This window comes from Sciurus carolinensis, chromosome 13, assembly GCF_902686445.1.
Source record: "Sciurus carolinensis chromosome 13, mSciCar1.2, whole genome shotgun sequence".
Classification (NCBI taxonomy): domain Eukaryota; kingdom Metazoa; phylum Chordata; class Mammalia; order Rodentia; family Sciuridae; genus Sciurus; species Sciurus carolinensis.
The window spans coordinates 68,479,230-68,493,847 of record NC_062225.1 but is presented as its reverse complement, the minus strand read 5'-3'; the positions used below and the strand labels follow the sequence as shown (position 1 = coordinate 68,493,847).

At 36.4% G+C, this 14,618-nt stretch overlaps 1 protein-coding gene and 1 pseudogene across 1 annotated transcript in view; one reads left to right on the top strand and one right to left on the bottom strand.

Annotated features, from left to right (window-relative positions):
• Ttc27 (tetratricopeptide repeat domain 27) overlaps window positions 1-14,618 on the top strand; it is a 194,878-nt gene that overhangs the window by 87,183 nt on the left and 93,077 nt on the right. Inside the window, 2 exon segments of the mRNA XM_047523156.1 lie at window positions 3,848-3,943; window positions 7,414-7,536. Of these exon segments, the coding sequence (XP_047379112.1) occupies window positions 3,848-3,943; window positions 7,414-7,536 (219 nt within the window).
• On the bottom strand, window positions 9,943-14,582 carry LOC124963495 (melanoma inhibitory activity protein 2-like; annotated as a pseudogene).

The window sequence follows — 14,618 nt, the reverse complement described above, 5'->3', positions numbered from 1 at the left end:
TGAAAGGATAAGCTGTACTCTTTTTGAAGATATACGTGCTGTGCTTTTAGATATGAGCACATAAGTCAAGTCTAAATCATACCAGACTTTGTTGAGAATTGTCCTTATATAGTAAATCACTCTTCATATGCTAGTATTACAACATAGTCTTTATCTTCTCTAGTTTTTCTGGGACATTCTTTCTGTACAGAAACAGCATCAAAAATAAGGGATGTATCATTGCTTTCTGGGCTTTTATCACTCATGCATAGAGATACTCCCTGACCTGTAATATTATGACTCCTGAGAATTTGAGAGTTGTTACTACATGGGGCTAGAAGCTCCATATGTTCAAATATGAATCCTCAAAAGACACTCAAAGTATAAATGCTTTTAGGTAGAGTTTGGGAGAAACTGACATTAAAAGAAAGTCTTGCTGGGTGCAATGGCACATGCCTGTCTGAGTCCCAGAGACTCAGAAGTTAGAGACAGGAGGATTGTAAATTTGAGGCCAGCCTCAGCAACTTAGTGAGGCCCTAAGCAACTTAGTGAGATCCTGTCTCAGAATAAAAAATAAAAAGGGTTAGAAATGTAGATCAGTGATAAAGTGTCCCTGTGTTCAATCCCTTATGCCCCTCCCACCAAAAAGAAAAAAAAAATGCTTTAAAACTTCAAAATAGTCTTATGTCACACAGTAGTCCTTGCACCATGAAGTCTCTGAGGTATTCAGCAGTTGTGGTTGACTTTTCTGTGATTAGCTCCCCGACAGCTCTGATCTGTGCCCAGAGTGTTCTTCACTCTCTGCTCTTTATTTTTTCCACTTATCTACATCTCTCTCCTGGAGTAGACTGTCTTGCTTTCAATTCTTAAATTTGCTCAGGAACTTAAACCACTCTTTTTGTTTTTTTTGGTATCGGGGATTGAACCCAGGGGCACTTAACCACAGAACCATATCCCCAGCCTTTTTTTGTATTTTATTTAGAGATTTTGTATTTTATTTAGTAACTCACTGGGTTACTTAGGGCTTTCTAAGTTGCTGAGGCTGGCTTTGAACTACTTTGTGCTACTCTCAGAGCAAGCACATTGTTCATGTTCTTGTTATAAAACAAATATATATAATAGTAACTGAGCTCACTTTCGTTCAGGCCCCTTTTTTTTATCACTTACATTCTACCATTGTCTTCCAGGTTATTTGAGCACTTGGTACTTCTGTTTAACTAATGGGGCTGACAGTTAACCAAAAATCTCAAATGCTTGAAACAGAACAGAACAAAACACTCTTGATAAAGGCATACCCAGATTGTTTACAGTGCAAGGATCATTTGCAAAATCATTTCAGAGACGTGTGCCACTGTGGTTAAATGGTTCACTCATTGGGGATAGACCTAGAACAGAATCTAAGAACTTCACTTACCAGCACTGCTTTTCCCATTTATCACTTTTGTAAAGGACTCCAGTTCATTGGAATATAATGGAATTGTTTTAGAATAAGTTGCTTAAAATTATCCAGATCTGAAAAATCTGAAGACATATTGTAATAATGTCCTTGTATTTTTAGTAAATTAGCAAGTGAAGAAGAATACTTTGAGTCCAGTGGAGGATATAAGAGTTCATTGTCACCTCTGGCTATGAGGCGACAATGATGTATCCAGCAGTTGTGGTAGAATTTTCTGTGAAAAACTATGTTCTTAGTTTTGTGGGTAGGTGAATCTTATTTAGGTGGTAGGCATGCTTAAGGTAGAAAGAAGTACATTCTGTGTAAGAGTGAAATAGGTTTAGAGTTCTGTTTTTGATCTTTGTCATGCATACGACTGAACCAAATTCTTGGATAGGTTTATTCTTGGTATGAAGCTCCATGAGTGCTGATTTTCTCTGCTCTCTCCAGCAGTCTTTGTCATTTTGGAGAATATCTATGAGTATCACCTTTAGATACCCTGAGATCATCCAAAAGTATCTGAGAGTATCTGATACATAAGAATCTGTTTATTAATAATTAGGAAGTATTTCCTGAGCACTTAATATGTTTTAACTAGTTAGTCATTATAGCAAACAGCATGTTTTGTTGAAAAATAATTATTTTGCATATAATTAGGGCTTAGAAAAGAAAATCTTATGTTATTTTAAGTTTGTTATTAAGTGAGCATTTTTTTTCTTTTAAAAAAAGTGGGTGAAAATTGTTCACCTTTTCATGAAGTAATTCTGTGATCTCTTTATGTGTTGTAAGCCCATGTATTCAGCCAGAAGTTACTCTTCTCTGTCTTCACTCCTACAACTAGTCAGCATTGGGCAGAAGCAGGTAACTTTTAGCTATTAAGTTTCTATGAAGTAAGATCAGAAAACTTTGCCCAGCATGGTTAGGAGGCTGGTTATGTCTCTGTTTTGATTTGATTGATTGGAATCTTGCATAGTCTGAGAAGTGATGATATGTATTGAGTGTTTTCTCACCCTTGAGTTCATTCTGCAGGGCGTTCTTAGAGTAGCAGTGTACCTCCCACCCACTATAACACAGGGGACCTCTGGTTTAGCAGCTGTCTCCCTGCTTAGAAACTGGTCTCCTTGTCTTGAACCATTACCAGGATATATTAGATCTTGTCTTTCCATCTGAGGAACTTTGCAGTTGCTATTTCTTTTTTTTTTTAATTTTTAAAATTAATTTTGCGAAAATTTTGTAACAGTTTAAGAGAAGGTACAGTTATAATACCACTGTCTTTTGTATCTTAATGTATGGGAGAGTAAAATGCCACATGGTGCTTTATCATTTTCAAATATAGCAAAGACATTCTCCTACCATAATCTGATCTGTGTATTAAAATCAGAAAATTAACATTGACATGTTACTATCATCTAATCCTCAACAACAAGCCCCTGAAAACTGGCAGAAAAAGATAATTTGAGCAATGCATTATGAAAAAATGTCATTATAGTTCAGAATTAAGAAAATGTACAAATATAACATCAGAGAATTATGTATGCTCAGTATAAGTGGAATAAGTGATAAAGAGGCAGGGGAGGGGGCTGGGGTTGTGGTTCAGTGGCAGAGCACTTGCCTAGCATGTGTGAGGCACTGGGTTCAATTCTCAGCACCACATACAAATAAATAAATGAATAAAGGTTCATCAACAACTAATAAAATATTAAAAAAAAAAAAAAAAGAGGCAGGGGAGGATGGTCATGATAATAAAGCTGCTGCCCACATGATACAGGAACTCCAAAGTGTCTGTATCCACTTAGATACTAAGTTTGTGAAGTCTTCTGATGACTGATCACTTGCTGCTGGATAGCGCTAGCCTTTGACTTTTCAGTTGGCCCTGGATCCTTTTAGGAGTCAGCCTCCTTAGTCTTGTTGGTCTTCTTCTTGGTATAGGCTCCAGGAGTTCAGTTATTCAGCACCAGGCTAGGTATTTCAGTACATTGCAATGTGTCTAGCTTCACCGTACAGATGGTCTTGCAGGAATGAATGTCCAGCCTGATAGCTGCTGCTGAGGAGTGAAAGAACTCACTCTCTAGGATCACACAGATATACTTTTTATTTTTTAAAATTTTTTGGTTGTAGGTGGACACAATACCCTTATTTTATTTTTATGTGGTGCTGAGGTTTGAACCCAGGGCCCCAAGCATGCTAGGCGAGCGCTCTACTGCTGAGCCACAACCCCAGCCCTACACAGATATACTTTATCCTTTCACTTCATTCCTAAGAAGACAATCCTAAATGAAATTCTTTATATAATGTCTCCCTGATTGATATCAGAAAGCAATAGTTGTCAGTGTCATTATGTTGTGAAACAGGTATGCTAAAGAATGTTTTTTCTTTAAAAGATTAAAAATGACTTAACAATAATAGATTCTGCTTATTATTTGTGTTCTTTAGGCTCTTGCAGACCAATTTGAAGATAAAACTACATCTGTATTGGAACGTCTAAAGGTTTTCTATTGCTGTCAAGTACCACCTTACTGGGCCATTCAGGTACTTTTGTTTGTCCTTGGGTATGGTAAATTCTTTGTATTAGAAAAGGATAATTTAAACTTATGTTTGAATACTCAGACATTTGAGTGCAAATAGTAGGTGAGGATTGCTAATTACTTCAAGTTGTTTTGATTAAAGTGATATTAGATTTTTAAACATTTTAAAAATGATTAAAAACTGTATTAGGTAAAATGCTAGAAGTTAAATATAGAAGAACCATAAATGTTTTCATTTTCAAAGTAACTTTTTGTATTTAAAAACTCCTTTAAAGCTGGGTGAAGTGGTAATTCCAGTGACTCCGGAGGCTGAAGCAGGAAGATCAGAAGTTCAAGGCCAGCCTCAACAATTTAGCAAGACCCTGTCTTAAAAAGGGGGAAAAGGGCTGAGGATGTATCTCAGTGGTTTAATACCCTGGGTTCAATCTTTAGTACCAAATACATACATACATACATAAAAATAAACACTCCTTTAAGGATTTTTTGCTGAAGAATAAACCTTAAGCCAGTGAGAAAATAGAAATGAAAGAAAGCATTTATATTTGGTACTTTATTTATTTATTTATTTATTTGATACCAGGGATTGAACTCAGGGGTGTTCAATCACTGAGCCACATCCCCAGTCCATTTTTTATTTTTTATTTTGACACAGGGTCTTGCTAAGTTGCTTAGGGCCTTCCCGAGTTTCTGAGGCTGACTTTGAACTTGTGATCCTCCTACCTCAGGCTTCTGAGCCATTGGGATTACAGGCATGTGCCACTGTGCCTGGCTGATATTTTCTACTGAGAATGACACCTAGCTGCTGTCTCTCTAAGGGTATGTGAATTCCTGGTGTAACTCTCAGAGCCCCATGTTGAGGTGGAGATTCTGGGTCTGTGTACTGTGGTTCTCTTGTATTGTAGGTGTGTTTCCCTTATTTTGTGAAATTTTATCACTGAAGATTTTGTACCTAATTTAATTTCTTAATTTAAGGAGAATATTGAGACCTGGTGTGATTAACTCTCCAGGGTTGATCACTCAGCTGTACATGAACTTGATCTCTGATGTCCTGATGGTTAGTCTCATTTGCCTCCTTTTTAATTTCTTCTTTTAATTTTCTTCTTTAATTTCTTGTGATTATGCCCGCCAATAACAACCAACTTCTGCTGCATACTTAGAGTGGCGCATGCATTTTATTTTGCATTTTTTATATATTACCTTATTTCATTGCAACAATTTTATAATTATAAAATATTCCTGTTTGATGGGGAAACTATAGCACAGAGAGATTGAGTCAAATGGTGCCAGCTAGAGGTTTCTAGATGATTTGGCAACTATTGGCATTTTAATCAGCTTCCTGTGCGCTCTCTTGTGGATTATGTATATAGGTAGTAATTTAGAATTGTAAATGCCACCTACTGTTTAATGATTCAAAATCCCCATTGTAAGATTTCTTAGACTCGGTTATAGTCTTGAAGTAGACATGTATTACACTTTGGAATTCACTTTATGTATTGAAGGAATCTCAGTTAAATACAGGTCATTGAAAAGGTTTTAGGTATTTCTCAGAAGAAGTAGCTTCTTTTCATCAAGAAAGTGTTAACAGCTAGAATTTTTTGGAATGTTTTTGACTCTGATCTATGAAATTTGTAAATGCTCTGTACTGTGTTGTTGTGGTAGATAAATATTTCCAACTCTGCATTGTTATGACTAAACATGTCTATTGAGGGTATAATATTTTTATCTGTTTCTGAACAGAAACATTAGGAAACTTAAATACTGTTCAAGTAGATTAAATTTCTATCTTACCTGCGTGTAGATTTAAGAAGCTGTTGATTTTAGAATCCTTATACAGTTAAAGATTTTTTTTTTCATTTAGAAGTTAAATCACTTTTTTTCTTGCATTAAAGGGAATAACCACATCTTTATGTATTGTTTTAAAGATCAGGAGATACTAGCACAATTTATTATAAAAAGAGAATTGATTTTTCTTCTGCCACTAACCATATCATCTTGGATCTCACCAACTTTCTTCATTTATTAAATGAACAAATTGAAGTACTTATGCATGAAGACCAAGATTTATTCCAACTCCCATATACTATGTACATACAGTTTTTGAAAAGGTTTGATGAAATGCTCCAAATTAGTCAAACTGTCTTCTATTTCATGGACTAAAAAAAAAAATTGAACCACCCCTTATTTATTTATTTATTTATTTTTGGGGTGCTGGGGATCAAACCCAGGGCCTTGTGCTTTAAGGCAAGCACTCTACCAACTGAGCTATCTCCCCAGCCCCTTATTTATTTATTTTGAGAATATATTAGCTTATAGTTTTTTGGTGTATTTTATTCTACTTTTTAATTTTTTCTATCCCAGATCTCTCCTCCCATTAGCTTCTTGACTCTTTTTTTTTAATTGTTAGTTGTAGATGGACACAATGCCTTTTATTTATTTATTTATTTATTTATTTATTTATTTATTTATTTATTTATTTATGTGGTGCTGAGGATCGAACCCAGTGCCTCACATGTGCTAGGCAAGTGCTGTACCACTGACCTACAACCCCAGCTTCAGCTTCTTTACTTTTAATTGTGCGTCCAATTTCCTTTTTACCACTTTTTACATTTTTTTTTTTAATAGTTTGAGACAGGGTCTTGCAGAATTTCTGAGGCTGGTCTCAAACTTATGATTCTCCTGCATCAGCTTCCTGAGTCGCTGGGATTACAGATGTGCACCACAGTGCCAGCTCCAATTGTCAGAGTAGAAAAAGTGTATTTAAAAGAGAAAACAACATAGCTCTCACTAATATGAAACTGTACCGTATCTGCTTTTTTTTTTCACCTTTCTAAATTTTTTTCCATTCCCATAGGGATGGACTATTTATAAACCATGATACATTTACTATTGAATACGTCTCACCTTCATTGACCTTATCCTAATCTACTTCTTTTGATCTGCTGGGCATTGGGAAATTAGGTACTCAGATTATTAGAATTTACTTAAAATAAATCTAAGAAAACCTGAGTGAAAAAGAACCAGAGATGCCTTCATATAAAGAGTTTATGAGGACTGATGTAAATAGATTTCATGTCATCTGCAGTACCTGCTCAGAGTTAAAAAAATTTTTTTTAATCAGATTTTACTTTTACAAATCAGAGATTGTCATATATAGAATCTTTGGGTAGGAAGGAAAGACTGATTTTGCTTTTGAAGTTCTTTTGAATTCTTACAATAAAAATTGACATATTATTTTGAACAGGTTTCTATATTGTATTTTAATTTTTCATCCCTTATAATGAAGTTTGCTGAAGTAAAGCTAAGTATTGGATCATTATAAATTCCTAATTAGAAGCTGAATTCCAGAAATCATTGCATTTATTACGATAAGCAGCCCTTAAAAAGTCAGGTTGGGTATACCTGCAAGTGAAACATCTCAGTTTACATCAAGTATAATTATCAAGCAGTGTTAATTATTCTAACTGGTTTTTCTAGCGCCAACTGGCAAGTTTGCTCTTTGAGTTGGGATGTACCAGTTCAGCTCTTCAGATCTTTGAGAAGCTTGACATGTGGGAAGACGTGGTCATTTGCTATGAGAGGGCCGGGCAGCATGGGAAGGTACGTGATGGTCAAGTCCTGTGTCCTGGTGAGATCTGTCTCCCTTTGAGCATCTTCTTCCTTGCTGTTTTTTAAACCCACTTTTGCCAAAATTCACTTATATTCCTCATTTCACTTTTTTTCAGAAAACTTTTTAATGTTTTCTCTGATTTCTATTGGGGCAGATTATTTTACGTGTCTACAAAAGAGAAAAGGAGCCTGATATTTATGTGATAGTTTACATTTAATTGAAAGCTTTGAAGACACTGTGTATTTTGATCTCCATCCCTCATTGGCTCTTCTCCTGTAGGACAACTTCAAAGTAAAAAACTAAGAATTATTTAAAATTTCACTGGGTTTCCTGATGTTGAGGCAGTGAATGAACCTGAGGGGGTGACCCAGGCTGGTCAGTAGCTGGCTTGGTTTGTATAAGAAGATCCACAAGATGCGGCAACCTCCTTTGGATCAGAAGAGTTGTCAAGTGTGGGATGCACATTTAATTCTACCCTCAAATTGGGTCAAGAGGGGAAATGTTGCAATATTTACATCTGTTAGTAATTTGTTGTTTCCCCTCATACTTGAGTAGAATTTTAAAAAGACCAGAGGCTCTGCATTGTGAGTAGCCATATGTTAATTTTGAATTAAGCATTTAAATGAGTAAAACCCATAAATGGGCTTTCTTATATCTATGGACAACGTTTTGCCATCACCTTAAAGGTGGAAATTAGTGGTTCAAGCATATGTTTTTCTTAAATACCTTCCCAAGTATGTCTATTTTAGGTTTATATTTCTTTCAATAGTTTATGGCAGCAAAGGTCTTTAAACTCTTTTGGCCTAAGGAGAAACCAGCTTAGGGCTAAGGTTTTCCTGTAGAGGGTTATAAAATTATACAGTTGTGATGCTGGGAAAGGCCTCCATAATCATCCACTCCAGCTCCCTCCTTTTCTAAGTGAGAGGAGTCACTTTTCTTAGGATTTGCCTCCAATCACAAAGCTGGTTACTGTTATTCACTGTAGAGGAAGTGTGGTAGAGTGGTTAAGAGTACAACCTCTGGTGCTAGGCTGCTTGGATTCAGATGCCAGCCTGGCCATATGCTAATTTTGTGATGTAACCAATCCATCTTGCCTCGATTTCTTCATTTGGAAGCCCATAATCTACTCATCTAGGTTTCTGTGACACAGTATATGGACAGCATGCGGAATGGGGCTTACCTTCTGCATGCTCTGAGAGTGTGTGCGGTCATACTGCTCTGATTCTAATTTTTCCATACTTTTAGTATTTTTCCATACTTTTAGTATCTCATCAAATTATCAATACCTGTGCCCATGCAGGCACAGTTAGGGCTATATTCAATATCATTTCAGTTGAGTTGGCTTTAATTGCCTTTTAAAATATCTTCAAAAAGATTTAAATATGATTTAGCATTGAAATAAAAAGTTATTGAATACAGAGAAAATGACAGAACCTAAGTAGAGAAATGTCAGTTTGTTATTAGTGAAACATATGCCATTGGAGAAATGCTAACTCCATCAACTTTTCCTTAAAAGCAACAACCAAATGCTTTGTGAGAGCCAAGAAAGGAAGAAAACCAAAAGGAGATGATACTTTTTTTATACAGAGAGGTGTTAAAAAAATAAATAAAAGGTTGCCATTTAAAATGTCAATATATTGAAGGGAGGAAGAATGGCCAAACTTTCCTGAATAATTGGAAAAAAATCAAAGCAATGAGAAACTGGTGTGATTCATTGAAAACATTAGATCATAATTAAAAGCATTTTTTTCCTTGTTAAGAGTTTGTCTTATGATTGATGGCATCTCAAATTTGATAAAATAGTGTTTTGTTTTTTCATGTCCTTAATTTTTTTTTAGTGTCTGTTGTCCGGCACTAAAGTGGTACTCCAGTGTTAGTGTAATGAAGGAATGCACAGGTGAATGAATACACGGCTTCCAGTCTGCTGTGGCTCCCTTTGCCTCACTCTCCACTTGTTAGGCAATTAATAAATAAATGACTGTGTGTGAGAATATGGTAGTTTTTGAAAAGGCAATTTTTGAGATAATTAAGCAGGTTGATGAATTGTGAATACTCAAAGCATGTTTTGAAATATCAATTTAATTATTTTTAGGAGATATGTAAAGCTCAATTTGCAGGAAAAAGAACATAATGCATCCATTCCCTTCAGAGAAGGGGCTTGACTGTCTCTCCTTAAGCAGTTGTGATATTGTTTTCTAAGATTGGCACATAACCTGGTAAGAATTGTCCTATACTTAGGATAACTGCCTGTGTTTCTAAATTCTCTTGGAAATGTGCACATTTTAATTTTTAGGGATATATAAGCATTTATTTTGTCTTAAGTCTTTTTGTGAATTCTGGCCAAGCAGCCCCCCAAAATCTTGATTTTAAAAGTCGATTTTACTATTTTGTCTGTCTCATGAAGGATCTCCCTTACCTGGTTTTTGAATGCTGTATTTGTCGGTCAGTTTAGCCATATAATCTAAAAAGGGTTGCTTCAATTTTGAAATAATTTTTTTATTTCTTAAACAACTGAGAGTCTTTTAGTATTTGGACATGTGCCAGTAGTTTTCACCACATTTTGGTCTAACTAGAAGTTTATGAAATTTTAATCCTTGCATTTATTTATTTATTTATTTTTTTTTATTTTATTTTTTTTACGTTTACATAGGGTAATGATGTTTATTATATTTTTCCCCTCCCCCCCACCCCTCCCACCCCTCCCACCCCTAATCCTTGCATTTAATGCTTAGTGGCATAATTTATTTTTAAAAGGCAAATTCAGAGAATTGTCTAATTCTAATGATTGTGTTCTGGTGCTCTGAACATTCATGTTGCGTTGCTGTAGGGGCTCAGGCTTTCTAATTTAGAAACTACCTGCGGACATTCTTGTCATTTAATGGTCACTGGCAAAACATCTAAGATTCATTTTTCTTGACCTTGGGATCAAAACTGGTTGTCATCTGTTAGCACTTACAATTTTGGTTACCCGGCTCCTGTAGCTGATGGCACATTCTTATTTTGTTGAGCAAATTGGCTTCCTAGTGAGCAACAAAGACCGCCCTGGCATAAGCTGCCTGAGGGGTGGCAGTGAGGGTGGAAGGTGAGGGGGGTGAGATACCTTTCTAGAAAGCAAGGCTTACCTGAGATTCCATAGCCATATATTTTATTGTGCTACATTTGCAGATTTTGTTGTAACTGTGGACTCTTAAAAAGTCTTCATTTAAGGTGCAAGTAAATGTTTTATTTCTAAAACAGTTTTTTTTTTTTTTTTTAAAGCACTTGCTTTTGACTTTTTTGGGGGGGGGAGTTATTTTCTAAGATAGTTTCTTTATATGATTTAAAAGATTTCCCATGCTAAAACCAAAGTAATCTTCCTAAAGACAAATCTGACCATGTCATTCCCACCCCCTCAGCAACTTCCTCTTTTCTCCAGGATTAAGTTGGAGCCCTTGAGAGCAAATGGTTCACAGACTTCATACCTTGCTCCCGCATCCATCGCCAACTGTGTTTCACCCTACTCTTTTGTCTCTGCCTCATCCCCCTTCATACTCTCATATCCAGGTTGTTCCTGAAGTTCCAGTGAGATAAACTATAATTTCCTGACTTTGCAGCACTGCCTCAGTCAGGGGCTTTGTACATGCTCCTTTTGTCTGTCTAGAGTGCTAGTCTTTCAGCTAACTTCTATATATTCTTCAGGTTTCTCCTTGACTATTGCTGTCTACAGAGAACCTTCTTGATACTTCCCAGATTTGGGGTTGCTCTCCTGCTGTGACTTCCTGTAGATCCAGGACTACTCTTGATATACGCCCCCATCTGCTGACTTCTCTGACTTATTAATGAAAACTTTTAAGAACCAGACCTGTGTCTATATTATTTGTAACTGTCTCCCAAGAATTTAGCACAGGCCTGGCACAGAGCAAATACTTGAAACTATTTGCTGAATGATTTACTGGTAAAGGTTTGCTGAATGATTACTGTATTAAAGCAAATCTTCATGTCCTTTACTCCTTATGGATAATTTACATGTGGCAGAAGATACCTCTCCAACTGCTACCATGCTGTTCTCTCTCTGAAGACAAATTGAGATTTTCCCCTTCCATTTGAACCTTTTTAGTAATAGAAATAGGAACCTTCAAGATTCTTTGATTCTTGTTCAATTTAGTAATTGCTAAAGACACTGAGCATGTTATGTAATCTTTTAGTCCCTTTCATGTACCACATTCTTTGTATAATTATTTTGTAACTATCATATACTATTCATAATAACCTACAAAGTATGAATTATTCTTAGTAAGTGGCAGATTTTGGAGTCTGATTTCAGATTTCCTTTCCTCTAAAGCCTGTACTCTTTTCCCCACACCTGCCTGCCCTCATGGCTACTGTTAATCCCTTAAAAACTGGATATTAGATTTGTAGGTTAAAACTTGTGCTCACTTGAATGAGAAAAATAGGCAAAATAATTGAAAATACTCTGCAGCTTGGTAATGCAAATAGGAGATGATCAGCTAATTGGATAACTAGGGCCTGTTTTAAATTACTCTGTTTTATCTTGGACCTGGATATTTGTGTTGGCAAATACTCTGAAAAGTCAAGCCAGAGAGCATATAATATAAAAAGCAATTAGTGAATGGTTGACTGAGTGAGTGGATAGGAGTAAGCAACTCCACACACGTAGTCTAGGGTACTGACCAGCTGGGAGCGGGGAGTGCTGTGCTCGTTTGACCTCCCAGTTGCTGCTCACAGAACAAGGATTTAGACAGGGAGGAAGAGGGTCCCTGCAAGAGGAGAAGGTGCTTTGGTGCTGTGTTGGCTCTGCCCAGTTCATCCTTCCTCCCTATGTCAAGAATGGTAGAGCACCTTCCCAGGGGTCAGACTCCCTGTCTTTTTTTTTTTTTTTATATCGAAATAATCTTTATTTATACAATATTATCCTCAAAATTCTAATTTAATTAAGTTTCGGTTGGAGCAAAAATATAATAACTAAAAGCAGTTACTTAAACTAAAAATAAGAGATAAGCCATATTTTGAAGAGAGATAAAAAATATTATCAGGATTCATGTTGTGGTTCTGGATGTTCAATAGCAGGCTCATTTGAAGGTGGAATCAACCCTGAAGTGATTCTACTTTCAGAATGTGGGAGTAGGGGGGAAAATTCAGCTCTTGGTGGAGGATAATGAGGAAAACACCTCAGCGAATAGACATTTTGCATTGGATTGGAGGCGGTTCTCCTGGTTCTGATGGTCTACCATAATTAGAATAATATCCATCTTGCCTTTGTAGAAGAGAAGGTGGATGAGAATATGGTCGGCCTAGTGGAGGAATCATTCTCTTACCTTCGGTTCCCGTTGCAATGACAGGGGCCCAGTGTCAGCAGGTGCTCTATGAGGATCAGTTACCATATCATAGTTGATTCTCTTCTTTCATTGCTAATCTGATGGTCCAGAGGATCCTCTGGGCCTCCTGAGCCTCCTCCTCCTTCCCCTGGATGTAAAGGTGACAATCTGAGTGGACCCTTCTTTTCCAAAGGAAAAGCTCTCATTTCACATGAAGGTCCACTCAGTGATGAGGGACCATATGGGGACTGCCCTCTGGCAAATGCTGTATTCAAAACATCAAGTGCATAAGGATCTTCTTCTAAAAGTTTAAATTTAAACTCCATTTCAGTTAATTTTTGTCTGTTGTGAGCATTTACTATCTTTAAATACTTGAGGTTTTCTTCAGCACTCCAAGCTGCCAAGGCATTATCACATGCTTTTTTCTCATAGGAAAGACTCTGCCTCTGATAATAATGAATGGTTGCATCCAATTCTTCCTCAAGATCTTCGTCTCGCTTTCTATAGGTCTCCAAGCTCTTCAGCTGCACGGCTGATCTTTTTATCAACTTCGGAAAACCTCTGCTCTTCCTCTAACTGGCACTTTTCCTCTACTCTTAATTTCCCGTGGAGTTTCATTGCATTTTCTTGATGTTGTTCCATCTTTACTTTAAATTTCTGTTGAAGCTTCTGATTCTCATTTTCAAACTGTGTATTTTCTGACTGCAAAGATTCTTGTTCAGTCTGAAGATTTTTAATACGTTCTATAAGATCTTCTTTTGTTTTATCTACTTCAAATACTAAAGTACAAATTTGACTTCTTTCTCCTTCTAAGGTTTCTAAAGAGGCATTTAACTCAGCAGCATAAACCAGTTCCTTCAAAGCTTCTTTTGGCTGATTATCTAAGGGAGCACCAATTTCTGATCCACTCTTCATCTCCAGCTCCAAGTTACCATCATCTGTTAGGTCTTCTCCAAGCACAAGAGCCTGATCTTTCATCTTAAGCAAGTGTTTGGTCAGAGACTTAATGTGATTTTCTTTATCACGCAGAACTTGTTCTGCCTGTACTTTAGAGTCTTCAAATGTTATTTTCTGTTTATTAAGATCACTCACTTTTTCCTTCCATACTTCAGCTTCTTGTAAAAGGTGTTTTTGACTTTCCTGCAGTTGGGAATTTTCATTCATGGTCTCTTTTATTGCTACCTTAAGTCCTTCTTCATTCATTTGAAGAATTCTGAAGGTTGTTTTAGCTTCATATACTTGTGATTTGAGGGATTTGATTCCTCTGCTAGGGTCTTTACCCATTTTGCTATATCCGCCATTGATTCATCCTGTTCAGAACGTTTAGGTTTCTCTTCTTTTAGCTCTTTTTCTAGAAAGAGTATTTTATCTTCAAGTTTAGATTTGGACCTATTCAGCATTTCATGTATTATCTCCAAATGTTGCACTTCTTTTGATGCCTTCTCACAATTGGCATTCTTTAAAGATAACTGTAAGCCTTCATACTCTTTTCGAAGAAGGCTAACTTTATCAAGTAGTTTACCTTTTTCTTCAATTAGTTCAGAAAGTTTTAGAGCAAGCTTTTTTTCTCTTTTCACATAAAGCCTGCTTCTAACAGACTGAACACTTCTCTACAAAAACAAGAGAACAGTAAAAAATCCAATAGCTGCACATATTACCAGCTCCCAACGAAAGGTATCAGGATTAGGGCCTGCTCTTCCATCTTCAGGCAATGGTGGCATATTTTTTCCAGACCCAGGTCCCAGTAAGACTGAGGG